General features: G+C 44.5%; 1 protein-coding gene across 5 annotated transcripts in view; it reads right to left on the bottom strand.

The window, feature by feature from the left end:
* The window catches only part of LOC119465122 (peroxynitrite isomerase THAP4), a 117,261-nt gene that overhangs the window by 45,554 nt on the left and 46,529 nt on the right, over positions 1–25,178 (bottom strand). For all 5 annotated transcript variants that reach the window (XM_049655590.1, XM_049655588.1, XM_049655586.1 and 2 more), the window contains exons 2-3: positions 15,746–15,884; positions 11,545–11,601 (exon numbers count right to left, since the gene is read on the bottom strand). In XM_049655590.1, coding sequence (XP_049511547.1) covers positions 11,545–11,601; positions 15,746–15,884 — 196 coding nt within the window. The remainder of the gene's footprint in view (positions 1–11,544; positions 11,602–15,745; positions 15,885–25,178) is intronic.

Genomic DNA, 25,178 nt, shown 5'->3' with positions numbered 1-25,178 from the left:
CAACTAGAATATCGGTTATCCCAGTTTGTTCTCAGATCCACACCGCTCTCTTGACTGCATATCTTATCAGATGACTATTTCTCATCAAAGAAAATAGTAAAGCAGATGAAGTTCTCATTTTTAACAGCAGAGCTGTTTCAGCCGGGCATAATGTGTCCGCTGAAACCAAAAATGTGGACCGATCCTGGCAGCAGTGCAGAAAGGGTCCAAGCGCAATGGCACATACACCTGTGAACTAGCGAAGCTGAGCCTGGATAAGTCTAAGAATGGTGGGGACTAATTGCCTATCGATAGGCAATTGATAGCCAATCAATAGCTAGTGAATATTCCGATAAATAATCAATAAATTCCCAAAAATGCTGGGGATGACTTGGTAGTGCTTAGCCTATCCCAAATATGTGGCCAATATCTTGCAATAGACAATCGATAGCCAATCAATAGCTAATCGATAATCAACCAATAATAAATCAATTCTGGGAAATGCTGGGGATGACTTGGTAGTGCTTAGTCTAGCCCAAAAGCCAGGATTAGCTAGGTGCCCATCAGCTCCACTGTCTCCTTAGCATTGCGCCGCGAGTGCAAGCTAAGGTACATTTTTTTTGTTCTGTTCCGCAAAAACGAACATTGTTTCCGGGTAAGGAAAAATAAATTATACAAAGAACCACTCCTCAAACCATTTCCATGTTACCGCTTTTGCGATTGCACTATTACCAGTGTCGATACTATGGTATTATGGTATTATCACTATGGTATTATTATTACTATTACTATGGTATTATTATCGATACTATGGTAGTTACTTTTGTGCTTCAATGCATAAAACAGCGTTTTTCTCAAAAAGTTAACTGGAACGCCCATGCATTTCGTCGGACACTTTGAAAATTAATATCTCGAAACTGGTTGAGTCCTGAGAATTCGTTCCAAGTGGATACGCCTTGCGAACTCAGCACGCTGCCGCCGCTGCCGGGTCACGCTGCCATCACGGGTAACCTGTATGCCGACAGAGCAGCTCGAGAATTTGCACATAACCAAGCACTCATCACGCCGACTGCAGATCGACCCTGACCCAGTTGACCCCGAGTATTCAGCAATCCTGAACTACCACAGAGGGAGTCACTTGCGATATCCCCCACCCCATCGAATACTAAAGACGGAGGATGCCGCTGCCTGGCGTAGGCTCCAGACAGGCACTTACACAAACCTACACTTATTATTACATCGCATGCACCCACAGCCTACAGGGACGAATGCCCGTGGTGTGGGGCAACACCAACCCTATACCACATTACGTGGGAGTGCACGCTACACAACATAGAACACCATGAAACGAACACCACGAGGGAGCAATGGGAGGCACTGCTGTCCAGCTCGGCCCTCGACGACCAGCTCAAGCTGATCCAGAGAGCAGAGAAGATGGCAAGAGCCAGCGGAGCCCCGGACTAGGGGCCCGGACCATTAGCGATGCCCCATTGGGGCAAGACAAAATATATTTGCATTAAAGTTTATCTATCTATTGCGAACTCAGCGGCTATAATTCGTACATTGAAAGATGTGCCGTAAAATAATTAATTAAAAAGTTAATTTGCGTTATTATCTTAAATATTAAATTAGGCGTTTTGACCATCCATTAGGCCATCCATGTCAGAATTAGCTTGGAACTACATAAAACAATTAGCCTCCTTAGAGCGTCATCGCATTAATGTGAACACAATAAATCCTGAGATATGGTCAATTCCATACTTCAGAACACTCTATAAGCATCAGTCAATACATTACCTACCATTCACTTTGAACAGATACAAAAATGACGGTAATTTCAGTAAGAAAGAACTCGGCTGACACTTTGGTCGCTTGTAATGTATCTGATGTGATTATTATTCAGCCTTTGTGTATGGTTCTGAGTATATAATGTAAATCCTGTTTCGTTTTCTTAGCAAATGTTGATCTTGTAAAATTCAGTCTCATGCTATGTTGTATAGCTGGTGTTGTGATGTTTTGTATAGCTAGTATTGTTATTGTAGTGTTGTTTAAAATGCATTGTTAAAACTTTTTTCCAATTCTGTTAACTCGCCGTGACACAAATATTCTTTGTCTTTCCGTTCATAGCTATTTCGTCTATGAGGAATTCCAACGATAGCTGGAAATATATGTGAATTATTGTCCATGTGCGCACCCCGTTTGCTGTGCTATTGCCTTGCCTGGTCTTTTGGGTCACGGCAAGCTACATATATAGCTTCTAGTCCAAAATGGCCGTCCAGCATGCAAACTGGAGAATAAATTGATTTGATTTGAGTGATTTCGTCGGAGACTGAAAGTTATCTCGAAACTGGTTTAGTCCTGAGAATTCGTTCCAAGTGGATACGCCTAGCGAACTCGGAGGCTATAATTCGTATATTGAAAGATGTGCCGTAAAATAATAATTAAAAAGTTAATTAGTGTAATTCTGTTCATTCTGCAATTAGGCTTTTTGATTTCTCGTGGAAGTAATCGCCGCCTCATCGAGTAGTCTAGATCAAGGATTGTAATTGTGCTATCTGCCACAGGCAATCTTTAAAAATTTGGTTCAGCTAAAATGAAACACCCTGTATATTTGCATGCTAAATGACATCATAGAACCCTATCGTAGAAATCAAGGTAAGTGCATGCGCACAAGCGGAAAAATAGCAGCACAGGCAATGGAACGGTTTACCGATGTTCCCGTGGGAGAAACAAAGATTTCGGCCTTTTATTGCTTATATACTGCAGCTGATTAAACCTCGAGAAGGTAGGCTGACAGATACGGTACAATCTGTAAGTAAAAAATGATTTTTTTTCTTACACGCCGGGCCTGGTCATGTACACGCGGGCCCTAACTAAGCTTAGTAATGAATGCCAGAGCCCGGGCTGGTCTCGGTCATGTACGCCCGGGCCGGGCTCGGGCTTTGTATTATGGGCCCGGGCTAGGCTTGGGCCCGGGCTGGGCTCGGGCCGAAAAATCAGGCCCGTGCAGTGCTCTAGCAGACATCAGCCAACCCGGCCGGTGGGTTAATGATCGAACAAGGGAACACGTTCTCTCAATTAAGAATGGCACTGGTTCACGTGTGCCCTTCTACTGTGGCTGTGCACTGCAGTTTGAGGGTAGGCACATTCTTGAAAGAAGCCACTGATGTGATGGCACAAGAACTAATGGAAACTTATTGTACCGAGTGTTTTGAGATGCGAAGCAGCTTATGGCGGGAGCTTTGTCCGTCCTGTGTCCCGCGGCGTCCCACACCCCCACAGCGCATGCACGTCCCCCTCCCCCTCTCTCTCCTCTCCCATGCTCCCCCTTTCTCTCCTCTAAAAATCCGGAGCGGCGCGCACGACAGGTGGTGCGACAGCTGCATACTCTGCTGGGGGCGCCACGATAGTTCCGCGGTATTAAAATGACGAGCGCGAGCCTCATTCTCTCTCCTGTGCAGCGCCGCGATGAGCGCTCGGGCCGCTGCCGCAAAACCATCTCCCGCTCAAGCTAACCATCTCCCCGCTGCTTCGCATCCACACATGGTTCCCTTTAGTGGGAGATGGATTAATTTTTTTAGACCATACAGATTTTTTAATAAAATGGCTATAAGTGTAGCATAAGTGGTGTTTTTCAGAGGAGTTCCTAGGTGAGGTGGACGTATTTTGATGCTAATAATGCGAGTTTCAGAAGACCAATTAACAAAAATGCATAAACAGACTTTTTTATTAGTGCCTTAGGGGCAGAGATTATAGCGAACTTGAAGATGGTCACAATCTAATGCACCCTCCTTTTCTTTCTTAAAATCTTGAAAGTTGGACTTAATTCGAGACATTTATGATCAAATCTCAATGGAAAGTCCAGGGAATATTTTAACCGAGTACGCTGCAGAAAAGGAGGCCCAGCTATCGTATCAGACGGAAACGCCCCACGGTGACAAGTGCAATAAAGTTTGAAACTGAGGCAGCTACCGATACAGCACGCTCTGCCAGGGAAGCATGTGCGACTGTGTGCTGGGGTCAGGATTTGCTGCAACATGCGGTCATTCAAACTTGGCCCTACACTTCTTTACGGCCCGTTGCCATCCATCCGTCTGTCTGTCTATCACTCGATCTATCTATTTTTGTATCAAACCATTCCCACCTGGTTCACTGTGTAGCCAGTGTTTGAATGAGTAGCGCATCAGCGGCTCCTGCAGAGGAAAGAGCGCTTGAAACCAACCGCTGGACCAACCTGGGTCACTGAGTATGAGGCAACGTGTACATATTTTAACGAACTACTTTCATGCCGACATGGGTCACTGTAGATGCAGGACAGGGTGGAATCGAAGAAACTCTGACGCAGACTTGGAGCACTGGGTATGCGCCACTTGGCCTGTGCTCATCTTAAATAAATGTCTTTCGAATTTTTTTCATCATCATCATCAATAGAACTTTATTTCATGAACAGAAACTGCATATACAGCGGACTGATAGCCTAAAGTGGCTAGTGGCCAGTCCAATACATTATGCAATAAAGAATGTACAGGTCAGCAAGAGGATCAGATCAATACATAGATATGCACCAAACAATTTCTACTAACATGCACACATGTTTACATATCTTGAATTGATAGAAAAAATGATTTGCATGCCATGCTGAAATTACGTGCAGTTTTAATCTCAAGTCTTTCACCATAAACATAATAGCATTTTGGCAGATTGAAGTCACCGTTTGAAGCATGTCGCGTATCGCGTCTGTCATGTCAACTTGGGTAATTGGGTACGTACTACTGGAAATGTGCTGCTCTACAATGATTTAAATTTCTCCGATGCCAATTGGAATCGAACCCACGTCCCAAGGGTTCCTCAGAGACAGCAACGCATTAGCAGGCTGAACCACAATTGCACTGAGTATATGCCACTTTTCAATGAACGTGTTTCATGCCAACACTTAAGCAAGCTGCGCCACGAATGCACTGGGTACGAGCTGCTCTTCAATGAACTTCTCACCAACTTGGGCCACCAAGTTGGTGACCGTTCACAGGCACCGGCACACCAAGGTTCTCATCTCAGATTATGCGCGAACTTCTCGGCAGCACCACTAGATGGTGCAGCGTGTCCAGAAAGAAATGCGAGAGAGGAGCACCATTGCAGCACGACTTGTTTCTCAGCACTGGCTCAGCATTCGCATGCACTGGCTCGCCACGCATTTTGGAGGCTACACGCAGGCTTCAAGGCGGCGGTGCTAGAAGGTGTCGAGTGCTCTTAGGGAAAAATGAAAGAGGAATGAACAGAGCAGTACACAGCTCATACAGAACTCGTTTTGACAGTGGCAATATGTTGTGTCGCTATATTGAGTCAATGCTATCATCAACAGTCATTGTGAGAGGGGTTCTACCGATTTCTTTCTCCTTGGTGTTTCTTTGTACAGTAGAAACCCGCTGATACGTTTTTCACGGGACCGTAAAAAAAAAAAAAAATGTAAGAGCTGGGAAACAGAACAAATTGAGAAATGGGAGTAGTGTTGAACTGCACACAATATTAGTATTTTAATTCTCACGTGTGAAAAAAAGTCGCAGTTTCGCCCGACAGCCGAAGTATCAATTGCGATAGCAAATTAGTAGACAGCTATACAAAGTAAGAATAGTAGTTTTATCGTCCGTATAAACTTGTAAACATTCGCCTATTAACTATATTAACAAGCCTGCTGTCAGCGCCAACAGGCAAACATAAACACATCAAACACAATGAGCGTGGACACGCGCTGTCATACGCTGACGTGAGGAATTTAAGCGTAGCTGCAGAAGCGAGCGAAGTGACCTTCGTGCTGTTGTCTATCGCTTCAATGCAAACTGAGCGCCGAGAACACACAGCTTGCACAAAGCTACGAGCCGCCAACGCACGCGTAGACTCTGCCCCCAACGTAGATTGCTTTCAAGGTACGGCCCGTGCGACCGCACGCCACCACGCAACACGCGCTGCCCGCTATCCCTCCCCCCTCGCCGGTGCTTCGAGTGCAACGGATGAAGGCGCGCGCGCTTCCTCCTAGCTTTTCTTTCATTCGCACGCGAGATTTATATGCGGTCGTTGGCTCCTCTTGCACGCTTTCACTTGCACATACAGCATACGGCGACGGCGTTATCACCCTTGGACTTTATACAGAACATCTATGAGCCAAAAACAATTTTAAGGCCACAACGCGTCATAGACACCATCTTTAAATAGCAAATACGTATCTCAAGGGCCATACTTTTACTGGCGGAAACCTAAAATACGTCACAAGTGTTGCCCCCGGTACTTTGGGTGGCCAATGCCATCGTCAAGCAACCAAGCCAAGCGGCATGAAAAGTCAAAATGGCCGCTCGGGCCAGCGCGGGGCGGCTGTTTGCAACGTATGATGCGGGAACGGTCCCACAGTTGCGACATAACAGTGGGGTTATCAATGCATTGGGTTCTATAGAAGCTGTGCCGGGACCAGCCGAAAACGACGTAACAGGCGGGAAAATGCAGTACCCGGGAACGTAACAGTGGGGTTCTACTGTATTATCTTTAAATCGCTTTACCTCTTAGCCTCGCACAGGGTAGCCAGCTTGTTTACGACTGTCAAACCTCCCCGTATTTTTCTCTCTATTCGTCTTCCTATGTGTAACCCTGGGGGACAGGTTGGGAGCACAAGCCCCTGTGGCATAGGCAGTGCTGCCTTTTTGCGCCCGTGTGCCTGGGAGAAAGTCGCATAAATGCAAACAACATATCCCTATTGGTATCTGATACTGTCATTGCGGAACTGCTTGCTAAAAGGCTGTTAGTACTATGCTTAGTACACTCATCCTTACTCGCCTTCCCTCTCTCTGGGCATCCTTTCAAGGAAGATTTCCCTCACTCACATGCTGGCCATGTACACAATCTTGGCAGCCTCTCGTACAACTTGGCTGTTCACTTTACTAACTAAACACTCACATTAAAGAGAGGCTCATAACCACTCTCAACATTGCATGCAAAGCGTTTGCGCATGGTTTTCTAAATGTTGTACTTCCGCTCTTGTAATGTATCATGTAGGTGTCACTCAGTTTGTTCAACATACTTATATACAACTGCCGTGCCCATGGCTACTGTGTGAAATGATCTGCCAAGTGTTACCTCTGTAAGTTGTTATTGCTTTGTGGGGATGTAGAAACTAACCCCGGGCCGGAATTATCCCTGATTTTTAAACAAATCCAAAAACTCGCTGATGACGTCAAAGAAATAAAAAATAAACGGCTCGCCTTCCATTGAAACTAAACTAGACCAAATGACAGCCCTTGATCAAAAAATTGGCTCATGTATGAATATTTTTCGCAAATTGCAAGAGTCCGTTACAGCTCTGGAACGAAGGTTAGACGAGTTAGACAACCGCTCTAGACGTTCTAACCTAATCGTCTACGGATATCTAGAGGACGACAGGGAAAACCAAAAAGATCTTGACGTTGAAATTAAAGAAAAAATAATACGTAATGTACTTAAGCTTGAGCCGGTAGCCATAGAGCGAATTCATAGGTTGGGTAAAGCGACCACAAACAAGGTGCGGTTTGTGATATTGAAACTGTTAGATTTCCGTGACAAAAATAAGATACTCAAAAATTGCTCCAAACTTAAGGGATCACCCTTCGCAAACGGGGAAGACTTTTCGCCCCGGGTTTGCGAAATCAGAAGGAACCTGTGGAAAGCAGCTAAAGTAAAGAAAGCATCCGGTGCCAAGGTTTCTCTGGTATACGACACTATGCTTTATTCAGCTGGGATGAGGAATCAAACTGCATTCGACCGGCTTTCCGGAGTTCCCACCAAAAAAACGCCAAAGCAGAACCACGGACCTTGCGTCCACGCAACCGCTAACGTACAAAATAAAATTTGCGAACATAAATGCTCGCAGCATTCATCAAAACTGGCTGGAATCTTTTACGCTCAGCTTTGAACCAGACTTTATCACGCTAACAGAAACATGGCTATCAAGTGATGTTAAGGACTTTGAGATATCACCGCCAAACTACGCCATCTTACGTAAAGATAGGAAAACGCGTGGAGGAGGCGTAGCTATCCTAATAAATAAAGACAATTAGATCACACTCCTTCCCAACGTTGAAGGAGTTGAAGCAGTTTTCTGCAAAATTCACTTTTCTTCCAGCCATGTCGTAGTCGGCTGCATATATCGAAGTCCTTCATCAAACATTGACGTTTTAACATGTTTGCAACATACCTGTGTCGCTACGCCTCTGGAAACAGACTAATACTTCTAGGAGATTTCAATCTCCCAGATATCAACTGGCATATGATGCAACATCACTCCGCCTCGTCTGATATAATCTTCGATATTATGTTAACCCTAAACCTTTACCAAATTGTAAAACAACCTACTTGTGTGCAAGGTAGTTCCGCGAACATACTTCAGTTAGTATTTTTGACTGATCATTCTCCTCCAGATAAAGTCCATGTCTAACTACTAGATGGTATCTCAGACCATAAGGTAGTGCTATGTTCGATCCCAGTCCATGACCGTCTAGCAAATTTCAAATCACTTGTTACTTATCTTGATTTTAAAAATGCCGATGATTCTAGCGTTGTCGCTCACCTTTCATGTGAATTTTGTTCTTTTGAACAGACTGCTAGCAAACTTCAGACATCGAATTGCTCTGGCAGATATTTAAAAGCATCATATTCTTTTGTATCCGAAGTTACATCCCTACTAAAATAAAACGAACAAAAAAGCACAACCCTTGGATAAACCACGAAATCATACACGCCAAACGCAAAGTTAAACGACTCAGAAAATTGTTAAAAAAGAAACCTAACTTCCAAACTCGCCTATCCCTTAATTCAGCAATCACTTCTATGAAATCAAAAATAAAGGCTGCAAAAACCTTCTATCTCTCTAATACGCTAATTTCCTAAAAAATTCACCTCAAAAATTTTGGAACTGTCTTAGCCCTAAAAGCAAAGTGGCAATACTATGTCTTGAGTAGAAAGTAATGAAAGAGCAAACGTAATGAATAATCATTTTAAATCAATTTTCACTAACGACGATACAATCCCATGCCATGTTTACTCACATAGTTCGGATAGAATAGATACCATCTCCCTAAATGAGGCAGGTATCCTTAATTTATTACTAAAACTAGACTGCAAAAAGAAAGCTGGACCTGACGACATACCTAATGAATTCTTAAGGAAGTATGCTGAATGGATGGCCAAATATTTATTCCTAATATTTAACAAATCTTTAACAACATGTTCCCTCCCAAGCGAATGGAAAATGGCTAAGGTAATCCCAATTCACAAAGGAGGTAACAAAACAGACGCTTCCAATTACCGTCCTATTTCACTAACCAGTACAACATGCAAACTGCTTGAGCACATCATCCTTAAACACATTACTACCTACGCCGAGAAAAAAAAATTCTATCACCATTCCAGCATGGTTTCCGCGCAGGTCTTTCTACAGTAACTCAATTAACCGAATTAATACATGAAGTATCATAACAATTGACAACCAAAAACAGATCTCATTTTACTTGACTTTTCCAAAGCATTTGATCGAGTATCCCATAAAAATTAATTATAAAAGCTGAATCAATATTAGGTAAAGGACCAATTAGTGACTGGATCAGTGCTTACCTAACAAACCATACACAGTTCGTCGAAATTAATTGCCAGAAATCTGAAATAACCCAAGTTACATTGGGTGTGCCTCAGGGTAGTGTCCTGGCCACAATTTTATTTCTTATTTTTATTAATGATCCCCCCGCATCTATTAATACTAACATTAGGCTTTTTGCTGACAACTGCATAGTATATAAAGAAATAAACTGTCCCAATGACCACCTAACCCTCGTAAACGACCTAAAATCATTATCACAATGGTGCATGGAATGGCAAATGACATTAAATATAGGTAAATCAGCTTTGCTTAGAATAACCAGGAAAAACACTGTATCAGACTTTTCTTACACACTCGGCAACACTCAACTAACCCCAGTTAAAGAACACGAGTATCTCGGGCTAATCATATCAGATGACCTGAGGTGGGAGGCACACGCAAATCACGTAACTTAATCTGCATTACGACGGCTATTCTTCCTGAAAAGGCGCCTCCATTCAGCACCGCATCCAACAAAGCTTCTAGCCTATAACACATTTGTTAGACCAGTACTTGAATACGCTAACACCGTCTGGTTCCCATCTACAAATACCTTAATTAATAAGCTAGAGAGCCTGCAAAGAAAAGCGGTAAGGTTTATTTTTAACAAATATCGCACATCTGATTCCCCCACCGAACTAATGGAAAAAGCCGGAATGCTAACCCTTCAAAATCACGCCAAACTCGCATGCCAGAAAATGATGTTTCAACTTTTTCACAATGCGCTTCGTATTGATAGCACCTAACCCAGAAACTAGACCCTCACGTCATAAACACTGCCATTTTCTTCTCGAATACTGGTTAAAAAAAAACTGCTTTAAGTTTTCCTTTTTACCGCAGGCGATAAGAGAATGGAATAGTCTGCCTACTTATATAACTACTTGTCATAATCAAGATACATTCCTATCACTCCTTGAAAACTACCTACGTATTTCCCAAATATAAACTATTTGTAGCGTTCTAAGCTTACGTTTCCTTTGTATAAAGACATTGATTAAATCCTGTATGACATATTCATTCACTACATGCGTTTCTATCTTGGCGCGCACTTTGTAACTCCCGTATTAACTGCTTCATTCATTATACACGTTATAATCTATGTGCTTGTTAAATCATTGTACGCGCAACCTACACCCTTTTGTAATTACTCCCAATTGATATTTGTGACATGTTCAACTTTTTTTACACCTGTGTAATATACTTATTACATGTATGCCCTTCCTGCTAAAATCCCCATTGGGATTGGCAGTATGTCTGAAGTAAAAAAATAAAATGAAAAAAAAAATTATAAGAGCAGCAAAGAATAAACGCACTTCATACACAGGACTTACGCTACTGCTAATCACGACTAACTTTTTTTTTTATAGCACAGGGATTAATAACTTCCAGCAGATAATAGACAATTTCTGGTAAAGTTGAGAAATTCGTCCCAGGTTCAGCATTAATGCTCATAAGTGAAAATAGTTTAGCAAGAACCATTGAAGGATGCTTGTCAAATTCAAGTGATAGCTTCACCAGCAGATTTGCTGAAACACGTGCTGTTGGGACACTGTATTGGTTATTATCAAGAGGTGGTTGGGTGCTGTGACGTATGCGCATGCCAGACTGTGCTCGACAGCCTCACTGTATGCGAAAACGCACCAACGTATCGATTTTATCTGAACCTGTAATTATACCACCACATATGGTGCAGCCAACATCTTATCTAGCTTCTGCTGCAAAGGGCTTTCTTTGGGTCCTGCATTTATGTGCTAGCACTCCAGCATAGTGCACTATGTTTGACAGAGAAATGTTGTGTGTGGTGTATGTGGAATGCCTGTTGTGCATCCTTTTCCACGACCTGAATCAGACTGCAGGGGACCCGAATGTGATGCTGATGTGAGAATTGCAATGTAATGAGAAAATGGGCTACTCACCTTTCTTCTTCAACCTGGGTCTGTAGAAACAGCTGTTCTTGGTCGTCCGTATGCGTTCTGGAAGATGCAGGCAGTGCACCTAAGAGTTATGCATTTCTCGATGCAAAACTAAGTCGTTCATGATAAAATTGGTTTTCAATCCTGAAACGCCCCACTTGAAGGCTGCTTTTATCATGAGGTACAGAATTGAGTGCAAAAAGAGAAATATAGATAAAGGTGCAGCCTCATGTACGCGATTTCCGAGCAACAGCGACAAGCGGCAGAGACGAGCGACAGCTTTTGCCGTCAAGGAGGGCGATCCGTCGCTGTCGTGTCGCCAGTTTTCGGTTAGCCAGAAAATAACACTTGTCGCCCGCTGGGGACAGCGATTGCACAACAACATGGTAACAACCAGTTCGCCCATTTCGATCCAAATAACCTCTTGCAACTTGCTCTCTGCCATGACAGCAAAAAATAAATAGTATAATCAGTCATCGCTTCGTCTCATGTCAAGCTGAGGACAAAGTATTGGCGCTCTCTTGTCGTTATTATTGAGATCGGTCGTTTGTTTTGATGCTGTTAGGCCTCCGACGCCACTGAGAGCCACGAAAGTGTTTTAAGTTTTGCTTCCCCAGATGGCACCATGGCATTTTACGCTGGTGGCATGGGATGGATTTCCACTGAGGATGATAGCATATTAAAGCTAGATCTAGATAGAACATTGAAATGTTTGAGATTTCTTTAACGTACACAATCGCATTTATTTGCACAACAATGTAAATCTGTCACTACTCTTTCTCGCGATGTCGTGTTCACGTGGTTGCCGCTTTAGAAGGCATACACACGCAAGAGGGTGAAAGCAGGAACCATAGAGCTTAAAATATTACATAGAGGGAAATCTGGCACCACCATCTACACGTTTCCAAGGGCACTGTGCCACCATGGGAATGCTGGGATCTGGGTGCGCGAGGCTTGTCTCAAACTTGGCTTCGCTTAAAACATAGTCACTTCCACACAAATAAAGCTTCCTTAGAATGAAATTATCACATAAAGTCTGTTTGCCCAAGAGTAGCACACGAGGAGTTGTCAGAAGTTAAAGCCGAAATGTGGTAGTCTCGGGCCGGCGTGATTTGCACAAGTGATATGCCGCACGAGCGAACTTGTGCACAAAGTCCAAGGTGTGATGAAACGCGACGTTATGCGAGAGCAGGACACCCGGATTAGCGGATACAATGTAGTCACCGTCTGGTATAGGCGGAATGGGTGAAACACGTATGCACGTGACTGCAAGGTGAGGGAGGAGAATATGCTCTGTGGAACATAGCCAGATCAGAACACTATCGGGGGGATCAATAGCAACAATATCTTTCGTCACTGTTTATCCCCCATTTAATACAACAAATAAGTGAAGGAAACAAAAACATATAACTGAAACTGTTGCACAGTGAGTGCCGACCTTGTAGCCTCCGACTTAAGTAGCCACCAGTACTGTTCACGTTTGATAAAATTATCATGGTTTAAAAAAATGGTTTTGACACAATAATAAAGAAAGAATGGCATTTTACACACTGCTTTAGTAAGGAATGAGCTAATGTTAATGATTGAACACTGCCAGCCAGACATGCTATCACGATGTCTTCCAAGAAAGATGACTAATTCGAAGCCACCCTATCCCAGCATTCTCAAGCAGCATGGCAGCACCATTTTTGCCTCTAGGTAATTATAAGGAACTTTATGCCAAAAACTATAGATTTTCCAACGCTTGTACAAACATGACAAATGCATCACAGGAAGACGGAGACTTAATTGAACCTGTGAGAGTCAATGCCGTAAATACACGGCACTGTGAACAAGTTCCAAATGGTCAATGCCGTATATTTACGGCGCAGTCTGTGCGTTTCAAAAACGCGCCAATTATCAACTTTTTTGTTGCCCAGCAAGTGTTGCCAACTCGTGTGAATACAAGTATTTCTTTTTATTTGCTCCGTAGTTTCTTGGCTTTCATTCGACGGCTTGATTACACTAGCATTTCAGCAACTGCTCGCGCATTCCCGCGTTCGGCGGCGTGCATGCTGGTTCGGCGGCGTGCACATGCTGGTCCGATAATTCGGACGTACCCCGTCCGAATTATGGCCGTCCGAAAGTTGTCAACAAGAATTACAACTTGCCCTCCTCCCTAGCCATGATTTGGCTCCTCAACTCGTTTGCCGAGGGATCGGGACTAAGTTCCGCCTTCACTGGCTTTGCATCATGATGCGACATTGTGTCATCTACTTCTGGTTGTCTTGGAGTCAGCGTCCAAAGCCTCTCCAACCTCTCCGCTAGCCACCTGGCCGTCGATCCCCAGCAAGAGCTATTCAAGCAGCATGCGATGGGAGCATTGTCGCAGTGCCAAGTGTGGCCAGTATTCCAGTAACCGCAGGCAAGCTGGGCGTATTGACGGATGGGCCGAGGCATAAACTAAAGCCCCTCCATACTGCTGTGTTGAAGGAGCTTTAGCGTAGACGTAAGTGAGCGGCCTGATCGGCCTGCACGGTCCAGCCACCTGGTGGTGCAGAGCTTAACCAGCCAAACACAGAGGTAATATTGCTGTAACCAAGTGTAAAACATTTGAAACATTAAAAAAAAAACGTGTTCACAATTACGTTCCTGCCGAAAATTTACGCCAGCACCATAGTAGAATACACTTGGTTACTGGTTAAATAATTTAGCTCTGTCTTCGGTTGAGGTCTGTCTGTGCCACCAGATGGCTGCACCGTGCAAGCCGTTCAGGTTTGCGCCTCCACTCATCCAGTAAAACGCCCTGTCCACTTGCGCTTGCGTTTACCCGAATACCGGACACACTGAAACTCTATTGTGGTAGCAATCCTTCAGCATGAAGTGACGGCTGTAAACGCGTATAGATGCCGGTGCCGATCAGATACCGACAGTCCAATGCGCTGCTTTCCAACATCCCACGGTCCGTAAGCTTTTGCGGTTAAGTGTGCAACCACAAGGGCTTGTAAGATAAGGAAAAGCATCAAACCTCCTGCGAAGCATGCCCTTGTGCACTTGTACTTTTTTGCTTTGTTAAAGAACATCCCGAAAACAAAATGAGAAACGGGTTGCATAACCTATCTCTATTTGTTAATGCGGTTTCTTTTATATGGTATTATATTGCCTGACAACAAAAATTTGTGGACCTGAGTTCGTCACATGATTTGCGATCCTCTCTTTTTGCCATTATCATGTTTCTGTGAGTATTTCGCTTGTTTAAATATAGTATGTTACTTTTTCAAAAGAAGAATATCGCTTGTGTTAATGGTTTGTAACAGTTACCAGAGAAAACCCGACCCTTGGGCTGCTAGATAACGAAACCCCTAATTTCTTCCTCGTTTTCGTCTTTAAAAGAACACCCACTTCTTACCCCCCCCCCCCCCCACTGAATTAAAGAAACATATAAAAGCCAAAAACTAAGGACCCCAATTATATACGATGGATTCATTGATTTAATCGATTTTCCTTGATTTAGGCATTTGGCATGTGCCACAAGGCGTGTGCCCATTTATGGCCAGTTCTCCAGAATGTGTATGCCCCACTGCGACACAAGAAGTTCACAATCCCCGTATGTTGCTGAAGTGCATGTTGTACTTTTCTGTGCATACACCATTCTTCCCTCAACAAGCATCACACATCGCCTTCATTCTATCAGAATCAGAATTGTTGTGCATACGTCTCGCAATGTGCATGAGAATGCGGTGGTGACCTATGTCTTGGATAACCAAGCATTGTATGAGATTTCACGTTGCACAAGATCGTATGCCTCGCTGTTAGTTTTAAAGCATTTATTTAGCTGCTTCTCCAGCATATAAATTGTAACACACGGATTGGTTCTGCACATTTCTTTATTACTGAGTTACAGAGATGAAAAGTTAGTACTAGAGTTTTTTTTATTATTACAGCTCCCCTCCCTCCCCCCCCCCCCCCCCCCCGAAGCAAGATAACACGCCTCGAGCGTCTGCGCCTGTGTGAGCTGCTTCCGGCACCCGACTCCAGCGCTTGCTGCATCACGATGCAATGCACTCCGAGATTTCCCCTAAGTGTGAAACAGACTGTACCTCAGGAGGCTCCTCTTTAAACACATGGGAACAAGGAAATCCGTTCTGCCCAAGATACATTGCACAGATTTTGTGAGGTCTTAATTGGCAGTGCAGTATATGCTGAATAAATCAAAGTGTCTCACTTTTGGCAAGAACCTTAACAGAGCTGGTTTTGGCACTCTTGTCGTAGCAGAAGATAGTAGGGACAGCATCACGGCGCAGCTTCTTGACCCCATACCGCTCCAGCACAAGGGGCTCAAACTGGTCATCCGTAAAGTGGTCCTGGGGAAAAGAGTGCAAAATATGCGCATCATCAAACACACTGTATTCAGCTACTGTACATTTGTACATACTACAACCCAATGGAATAATGAGGGAGCAGACAATTCAGTCAACTCCCGTTAAACCCATTCCGTGTCAAACATTCTTTCTGAAAACAAAAATTTCCCAAAATATGGCTCATTCCTGACAAACAGCTTTTTATTGCAATATCACCATTTTGTTATTTTATATTGTCTGTTAAAGCCACTTTTACGTTGTGAGTTGCAGACAGGCATGGCTGCAGAAAAAAGTCTATATGAGGCCCTGTGCTGGAACCCAAGGGACGCGTGCTGCTGCTGTTCTTCGTGGAACGTGTCACTCCTGGCACTGCGAGGAAAGGAAATCGCAGAGGCACAGGCGGCAAGCCGTGCCCATGCCAGGCAGGCCATCAAACTCTTCCTCGCAGTCATCAGAACTAAGTTCAAGCTCCTAAAATGACTTACTAGATCTCTCGAGCATTGCCTTTTCATTAGTGGTGACGAACCGTCCAAAAACACCACATTTCAGGCATTGAAAAGGGGCAGCCATTGTCGCCATTCTTAAAACCCAGGGGAGCCACAACTCCACAGCATTTCTGCCAACCGCAGCCCACAAAAATCACTTTTCTGGGAATACGCCATCTAGTTGCAAAGCACTCGCACCAAAATGATAAAACTGCCACTCATCTGTGACATCCAGTGGACATTCTTAGACTAGTGAGACTCGCCCATGGGAAAGATAAGCCGAACTTTGGGATGTGACAAACAGAGTTTTAGAATGTCTGATGTACCTGTACCAGATGTGCGGGGGCGTAAATGTGAGTGGCCGAAATTGGGGTACCACCTGGCGGCGCAAGGCTCAACCATACAAACGGAGAGCAAAATATATTCTAATTCGATGCGGGTGCGAATTTTTGACAGCACCGTAATCATGTTCACAAATACGATGCTGCGGAAAATTTGCACCAGCAGCGAAGTAGAATATACTTAGTGCAATATTAGCCCAGTGTTTGGTTGAGCTCTGAGCCACCAGGTGGTGTCATCACTCTGGCCAATCAGGCAAACGTGTAGAGCGAAGGGTCCTAGTGGTGGGGGACTCCAACGTAGCGAAGATTGAGGAGGGCGTCCTTACAAAAGTGAAGGCAGACGGGCGGGTGAGGGTGGAGGCCCAGTCAGAGAAGTGCATGGTTGACGCAATGGCAAAAGCTCAGAAGGTGGTATGGGACAACATGGAGCACGAAAATCTGGTTGTTATCCATGCTGGTCTCAACGATGTGCAGAAGGGAAGGAGCCAGAACCTAAACAGACAGTTAGAGGTTCGGTTGCATAAACTCAGAGAAGCCTCTGCGAATGTGCATGTGACCATATGCACAATCCCACAGGTCCGGGGCCAGGCTAGCGGGATGGAACGGAAAGTGGCTGAGGCTAACCAGGTCATTAGGGGTCTGAGCCGACCACTTGGGTACGGCATAATGGAGGTAAACCGGGAAGTGTACGAGTCTGGCTCCCACCCTTTTGCACAGGATGGCATTCACTACAGTGGTGCCACGGGCGGGAGCGTAGGTAGTAGGATAGGGCGCCAAGCTACGGCTTTTTTGGGGGGACCCAGAGCCCTAAGGCCACCAGTGTAGACGAAGACGGACCCAGAGAGGCCCCAAGATTCAAGAAACGTAGAATCGGTAGAAGAAGAAATAGATGTAAGCACCAGGGGCAAGGTTATTCTGACATAAAAAAAATTAAATTATGGGGTTTTACGTGCCAAAACCAGTTCTGATTATGAGGCACGCCGTAGTGGGGGACTCCGGAAATTTGGACCACCTGGGGTTCTTTAACGTGCACCTAAATCTAAGTACACGGGTGTTTTCGCATTTCGCCCCCATCGAAATGCGGCCGCCGTGGCCGAGATTCGATCCCGCGACCTCGTGCTCAGCAGCCCAACACCATAGCCACTGAGCAACCACGGCGGGTGTTATTCTGACATAGGGTACATTAACATGCAAGGTGGCAGGAATAGGCTGAAGTGGGAGGAGATAGACGAGCAACTAAGGCAGGAAAAGCTGATGGTATACGGGTTTGTGGAGACACATCTTAGGGACATGGAGCAACCACCCTGTGATCCTGACTATGCATGGGAATATTGCAATAGAACAGAGGGCAGCAGAAAATGGGGTGGAATTCGAGCATTCATTCATAAAAGTATGAACTGGCAAAGGGTCAAACAGGAATGCAAGGAGCATTTATGGCTAAAAGGGAAAGTTGCAGGAGAGCAGACACTCCTTGGCTTTGTATACCTGTGGACAGGAGCAAATGCCAAAGAGGAAAACAAAATATGCTGGAATGCATATTAAGTGACATTCATGAGCTAGGAGGAGGGTGTGAGATTATTATACTAGGAGATATGAACGCACACATAGAAGACATGGACGGGTACACAGACTCAACAGGCAACATGATGCTGGATATGTGTGAAATGCATGACTTAGTTGTATGCAACAGTACTGAGAAGTGTGAAGGGCACATAACTTGGGAGGTAGGGAGCCTGCAGTCGACGATAGATTATGCACTAATGTCACATAGAATGCACGATAGGCTAAAGGTAATGAACATAGATGAATATGGCTCCAGAAGTCTAGGTAGTGATCACAAACGTATTAAGGTGAGTTTTAGAAGAGAAATGAAAGTAGGTAGGAGGCAAGATGAACAACCAGGTGGGATATTTTACTCGGAAAAGCAGCTTGAAATAGCAACCCAGCAAATTGAGGAAGTAATTTCAGAGGATACAAAAACAGAATGGACATATGCAAATTTAACAGGGCTATTTGAGCTAGAGCTTACTAAGGTACGAGTCAGGACAAAAGGGAACAGAAGACGTAAACCCAAGAGCTGGTGGGATGAGGAGGTTAAGAAGGCCATAGAGAAATGTCAGGAAGCATCCAGGGAACACAGATATTCAAAGCATAGGGGTGAACCAGAAGCTGATGTAGGCAGAAAATGGAATAACTTTTTAAACTGTAGAAGGGAAGGATCACATTTGATCAATGAGAAGATCAGAAGAAAGGGGAGCCAATGGTTGTCAGAAGTAAACAAAAAGGATAGAAAGGCAGCGAAGAAATTTTGGAAACATCTCAACTCCTTGAGTAATAAGACTAGCCTAGAGCAGAAGTTTATAGTTACAGCTCAAGGTGTTCGACTAGAGGGAGATGAGGCAATGGAACATATAAGAACAATGATGACAGAAAAATTTAAAGAACGAAACATAGCATGTGCTCAATCAGGTGAGGATAGACTAGTCAGTGCAGTGGCTCCACTGGCACAAAGCGAGTGAGAAAGGGCAGAGAAGAGGGTTCCTAGTAGCACGTCGACAGGTCCTGATGGCATCCCAATTATGTTGATAAAGACATTGGACCCAAAATCTAAGAAAGCATTAAGAGAGGCAGTGAGCAAAATGATAATGGACGGTAAAGCCCCCGACGGGTGGAGACTGAGCAGGATGAGCATGATATATAAGGGAAATGGGGACAAAGCCGACATAAACAACTACCGTCCCATAACAGTGACGTCAGTGGTTTACAGGGTGGTGATGCAGATTATAAAGGACAGACTGCAGGCATGGGTGGAGAGCGAGGAGGTGCTGGGGGAACTACAAAATGGGTTCCGAAAACAAGGAAGGTTAGAAGATAATCTGTTCTCATTGACGCAGTGTATTGAAATAGCGGAAAAGGAACACAGGCCCCTATGGCTTCGCATTTCTGGATATCAAGGGAGCCTATGACAGTGTAATCCAAAAGGATTTGTGGGACATACTGGGCACTCTAGATATGGAAGATGGAGTAAGTAATCTTGGCCTATAGAGATACAGCAGGGGCTCAGGCAGGGGTGCTCTCTGTCACCTCTGTTTCATGCTGCATTTACAAGGATTAGAGAAAAAAAGAGAGGAGCGGACTTGGCTTCAACTTTTCCTTTTTCAAGCAAGGAGAATGGATTAAACAGTCATTACCAGGACTGATGTACGCGGATGACATTGTACTTATGGCTGACAGCAAGGAAGACTTGCAGAGATTAATGGACATCTGTGGTAAAGAGGGAGATAGCTTAGGTTTGAAGTTTAGTAAAGAAAAATCGGCAGTCATTATTTTTAATGATAAACAGGGCAGCGAGCATAGGATACAGGAGGTTATGCTGGAGGTGGTGGATAAGTACAAATATCTTGGAGTGTGGATAAACAATGGGGCTGAGTACCTAATGGAACATGAAAAATATGTAACGGCTAAAGGTAGCAGAAATGCAGCTGTGATGAAAAATAGGGCACTGTGGAATTACTATAGGTACGAAATGGTGAGAGGGATTTTGAAAGGTGTGATGGTCCCTAGTTTGACTTTCGGTAATGCGGTCCTGTGCACGAGATCAGAGGTTCAAGCAAGGTTGGAAGTTAAGCAGCGAGGGGTAGGTAGACTTGCTCTGGGAGCACACGGAAATACACCAAATCAGGGGGTACAGGGTGACATGGGATGGACGTCATTCGAGGGCAGGGAAGCCAGCAGCAAGATAGAATTTGAGGAGCGATTGAGAGAAATGGCAGAAAAGCGGTGGGCAAGGAGAGTTTTCAGTTATTTGTACATGAGGAATGTTGATACAAAATGGAGGAAGCTGACCAGGAAACTGTCAATCAAATATTTGGACTGCAGGAGGGGTGCAGACCAGGAAACAGCGGTTAAGAAAAAGGTTAAAGTAACAGGGAGGGGTCTGTGGAAAACAGGGATGCAGACGAAATCAGCACTAGGAGCATAACGGAAATTTCAAGCAAGAAATTGCGAAAGAATATATCTATGATAATTCTAGGGGAAGCTCTTTGTTGTTTGAAGCCAGGTCGGGAGTATTGCGGACTAAGATGTACCGAGTCAAGTACCAAGGTATAGACACGTTGTGCTGTGCGTGTGGGGAAGAAGAGGAAACGGCTGAACACCTCATACTTTTCTGAAAAGGGCTTAACCCTACAGTGCAAAGCAACCGGGCTTATTTTTTCAAAGCATTGAGGTTTAGGGACAGTGAAGGCAAAATAGACTTTAAGCGGGTAGAAATAACCAAACGAAAGTTATCTGATTGGTGGCTAAAATCAAGGCAGGGGTGAAATTTCACCCACCACAAAGTACAAAATATGTTAATAGTCATGGCTAGGTGGCGTATGCCACCGCCCGATTTAAAGGGTTCAGCCTCATCCATCCATCCATCACCTTTATGCTTTATTGACAATGCTGATGTGGCAATCTGCTCAAGCCACCCGTGCTTTCTGGAATACTAGACATGCTATAACTCTCTAATCAATTCACATTTGGTTTACCATAGATTCAATGCTAGAACTGCATTGAATCTATGAACATGAACTGCAAATCTGGTTCAGGCAAGCTTCTGCACCTACAACTGATGCTTGCTACTTGGCTTTGCAGGCAGCCCAGATTGGCATACTTGGAAACGATGATTCTGCTAGGTACACAAGGAGCAACAGGTGTTTTGAAGCGCATTTCGTTTTATATAAATATTTACAAGGTTTGCATAAAAATGTTCGAACCCATAGCCACAGGTTAGTTTTGCATCCAATTGAGAGTGTACATTGGGTAATCAGGGGACCACAAAATGCAAATAAAAATAATTTCGATTGTAAAAAAAAAAAGAAAAACACACACTGGCATCAGTAGGCATCACCATAAAGCCCGCTACTAACAATTGCACCAAACTACTAACAATCACTAACACTATTAGTAGTGGGCATCACACATGACGCCCGCTGCTAACTACTAACAATTAAGCCAGCATCGACAAAGACAAGCAAACTTTTGAGCGGTCTCTGCCGGATAATAATTATTGTGATGAAATGAGGTCCAGCGGTGTTCATACATGGTGCAGCTGGCAACGCCAAGAATACCTTGGTGCATTTTTTTCACACAATAGCATTAACACACTTTTTGAGCAGGTTACAGGTGAAATGTTAACATTTGCGAGGGCTCCTGGTAGGCAACAATTAATAGCTCTAAGAAAGTGCGTAAAGCATTCTTTGTATCACGCAAATACAATAATGCAGTCTCTTACAACAGTGTATTGGTTTTCATTACATTTCATTTTTTGTATTGTGTCATGAATATTCTAGTGAATCGGTGCTATAGCAGTTCCAAAGGCTAAATGTATCGCAACGAGGATCTTCCCAATCTAAAGATTGCGGAACGTAGTAGTACATACGGAGTTGGTGAGCTGCCAATATTAAATAGAACTTTTCAATTTCATTTTTACCTCAAGTTAAGTGAGGAGTGGGCGAATAGAGTTACTGGATGAGATGGTGATAGTTCCCTTCAATTCGCTGGGGTCAGTAGTGAGCATAGTGCCAATAGGCAGACAAAAAATGTGGCAAAAACAGAATCAAAGAAAATATAAACAAGTTAAGCAACAGTGAAACTACGGATATAACAATGCATCATAATTAACGGATAGAGAAAATAGTTTCACAATACACAACGACGTTACTAGGAGTGAAAAAGAAAACAGGCAGACTCAACTACAGTTGACCTTTACGTAAAGCGAAGCATTCTTAGTGTCATTGACCATGTGTGTGTGCACATGAAGTGTGGTTTGAGGTATAAATATTCGTAATAAACAGCAACATTGTGTATGAAGAAATCATTTTATTTGCAGTGAGCTATACATAGACTGGCAGGATATTATATACATATATTTACATGCAGTACATCATACATATATTATTTGTTTTGGTGGTGATCCATAGTGTCGTGTTACACTCTTAGTGTTTCTGATGCATCGGTTTCTTCAAGCCCAAATGCGGATCGAAACGTGCCAAGCGTCTCAATGCGCTGGCTTGCCTGCGAGAAAGGGTGTTCTATGCCGCTTGTCGAAGCATGTGTCCGTAGCGTTTGGCGTTAGAAGCCAGACACGTACGAAAAAGTATGTGGAACTTGGAAAGAAGTTTTCGCTCTAAAATTGGCAGTTTCACCCCAAGACTAAGCATCGAAATTACTAGCAAAGTTTAGCGTTGTGCTGAAGGCATCTCAGAACGCTGCCGTGACGAGGAGCGCTGTCAGCGGCATTGCACCTCGGTGTTGCCCGAGGTGAGACCAAAGGCCAGTATTTGTTGGTGCCCAACAAAAGAATTAGATAGATTTAACTTGACGTCTACTGTCCGTTCTGCTCAAACCCAATGTGATAAAAGCACAGCTGCTCAACAGGAGCATTAATGTGTGTGCACACAACACTCATGACAGCAGGGAAAGCCAGAACGCTGCCTGGCTTCAGAGCTGACTGAGCGGAGCGTGACTGTGCACCCACTTTGCTAGATTGTTTTTGCTGCCAAATGCACTGTGCATTGCATCGGCGCCTCAAGTGTCTGTATAATTATTATAGAAACAAGGGGATACAGAATACACAATATTCTTATAGTTAATACGAGATATAGTCAGTAAGTGTCAGTAAGGTGAGTATCAAGTAAGTAGACATTTAGTTGACTTTTTAATATACAAGAGGAGCGAGATAATTTTTGTGGGTATTGTGTTCCAAAATAATATACACCTATGAACATGCTGGTGAAGTTTTCGTAATTTGTGCTTATCTAAAGAGCAATAAGGTGTTGATAAAATGTGAATCTCATGTTATTGCTTTGATGCGTAAGATAAAGGTTACGAGTGAATAAGTAGTGGAAAAAGTTTGAACATAATTAACCAGGAACACAGCCATTATATATATACACAAAGAGAAATTCTGCAGGCTACCTTTCAAATGTAAAGAATTCGAGCGATGCTACTGGGCAAACAGAACAAGTGTTTAATTGCAACAGTTTCAACCGGTGGACCACTCTCCATCAGCATTTATATATATATTGCCACGAGACAGTGAAGGGGCTGCTACTGTCGGTCGGACGAAGACGACGGCGACGAAGTGGCCAGAGGCGCGCAACAGCCTTGCATCCGTCGCTGCTGCTTATCCAAACCTTGTATATAGCCATACTCACTCCCTAAATAAACGTTATCCCCGTAACATCTTTGGTGGAAGTGCTGGGTAAACCTGTCAACGTGCCGGCTCCGTCAACCAAGCACGGAACTTCGAAGCGGTCGCCGTCTTGGTTGCTCCGCGATGACCAGTGAAGTGGCGACGGTGCAGCAGCCACCGGCTCCTGTGATTCTTTTGCACCCACAAGACCCGGGAACCTTTTCTGGCACAGATGGCTTGGATGTCGAAGACTGGATCGACATGTACGAACGCGTCAGCAACCGCAACAGGTGGGACCCCACGGTTATGTTAGCCAACGCGATATTCTATCTGAAAGGGACGGCACGCGTGTGGTACCGGACGCATGAAGAAGATCTTACAAGTTGGGACGCTTGCAAGGCGAAGCTGCGTGAGTTGTTCGGCAGATCATTTGATCGACAGCAGGCCGCTAAAAAGGAGTTGGGATCTCGTATCCAGACGACCACTGAATTGTACATTTCGTACATACAGGACGTCCTGGGCCTTTGTCGAAAAGTTGACGCACAAATGGCCGAAGATGACAAGATATCGCATATTTTGAAAGGAATAGCCGACGACGCGTTTAATCTACTGGTGTGTAAGGACTGTACGACGGTCGACGCCATAGTTAAGGAATGCCAGCGCTTTGAACAAGCGAAGAGTCGCCGCATCACCCGCCAGTTCCTTCGGCTACCTAACACTGCCGCCACATCATCATGCGAAGACCCACCGACGCCTGTACCGGCTACAGCGTCAGAAGATGTAACGCGTATTGTCCGCCGCGAACTTGAAGCTCTAGCTCCTACGGCCGTTCTTCCAGACGTTCAGTCAGCCAACCTGCCCACCGTGTCACTCATAAAAGCAGTCGTCCGCCAGGAGTTCGCGAACATGGGATTATCATCGGCCGTCTGTTCCATTCGTACATCCAAACGTACCCCTGCAAATGTCACCCAGAACCAGGTCTACCCTTCGCGCTACAGAAACCCGGCTGACTGGAGGACGGCAGACGACCGACCCATATGTTTCAACTGCTCTCGCGTTGGACACATTGCCCGTCACTGCCGCAGTAGCTGGTCGTCGCCTTCAAACTGGAGCACTGGATCTTGGCCTCGTCCTGGAGGCAACATTCGACGGTTTTCCCCTCGCTCTGATCCACATGCTTCTGATGCCGCCGCTCCACACTCCAGGTTTAGCCGCTCACCGTCCCCACAAGGCGGTTGATCTCGATCGCCGCGACCATACCGGTCATCGTCCCCTGCACGGCCTGGCACCT

This window comes from Dermacentor silvarum, chromosome 9, assembly GCF_013339745.2.
Source record: "Dermacentor silvarum isolate Dsil-2018 chromosome 9, BIME_Dsil_1.4, whole genome shotgun sequence".
NCBI classification, from domain to species: domain Eukaryota; kingdom Metazoa; phylum Arthropoda; class Arachnida; order Ixodida; family Ixodidae; genus Dermacentor; species Dermacentor silvarum.
The sequence above is the reverse complement of the archived record's forward strand: the minus strand, read 5'-3'. Positions and strand labels throughout refer to the sequence as shown.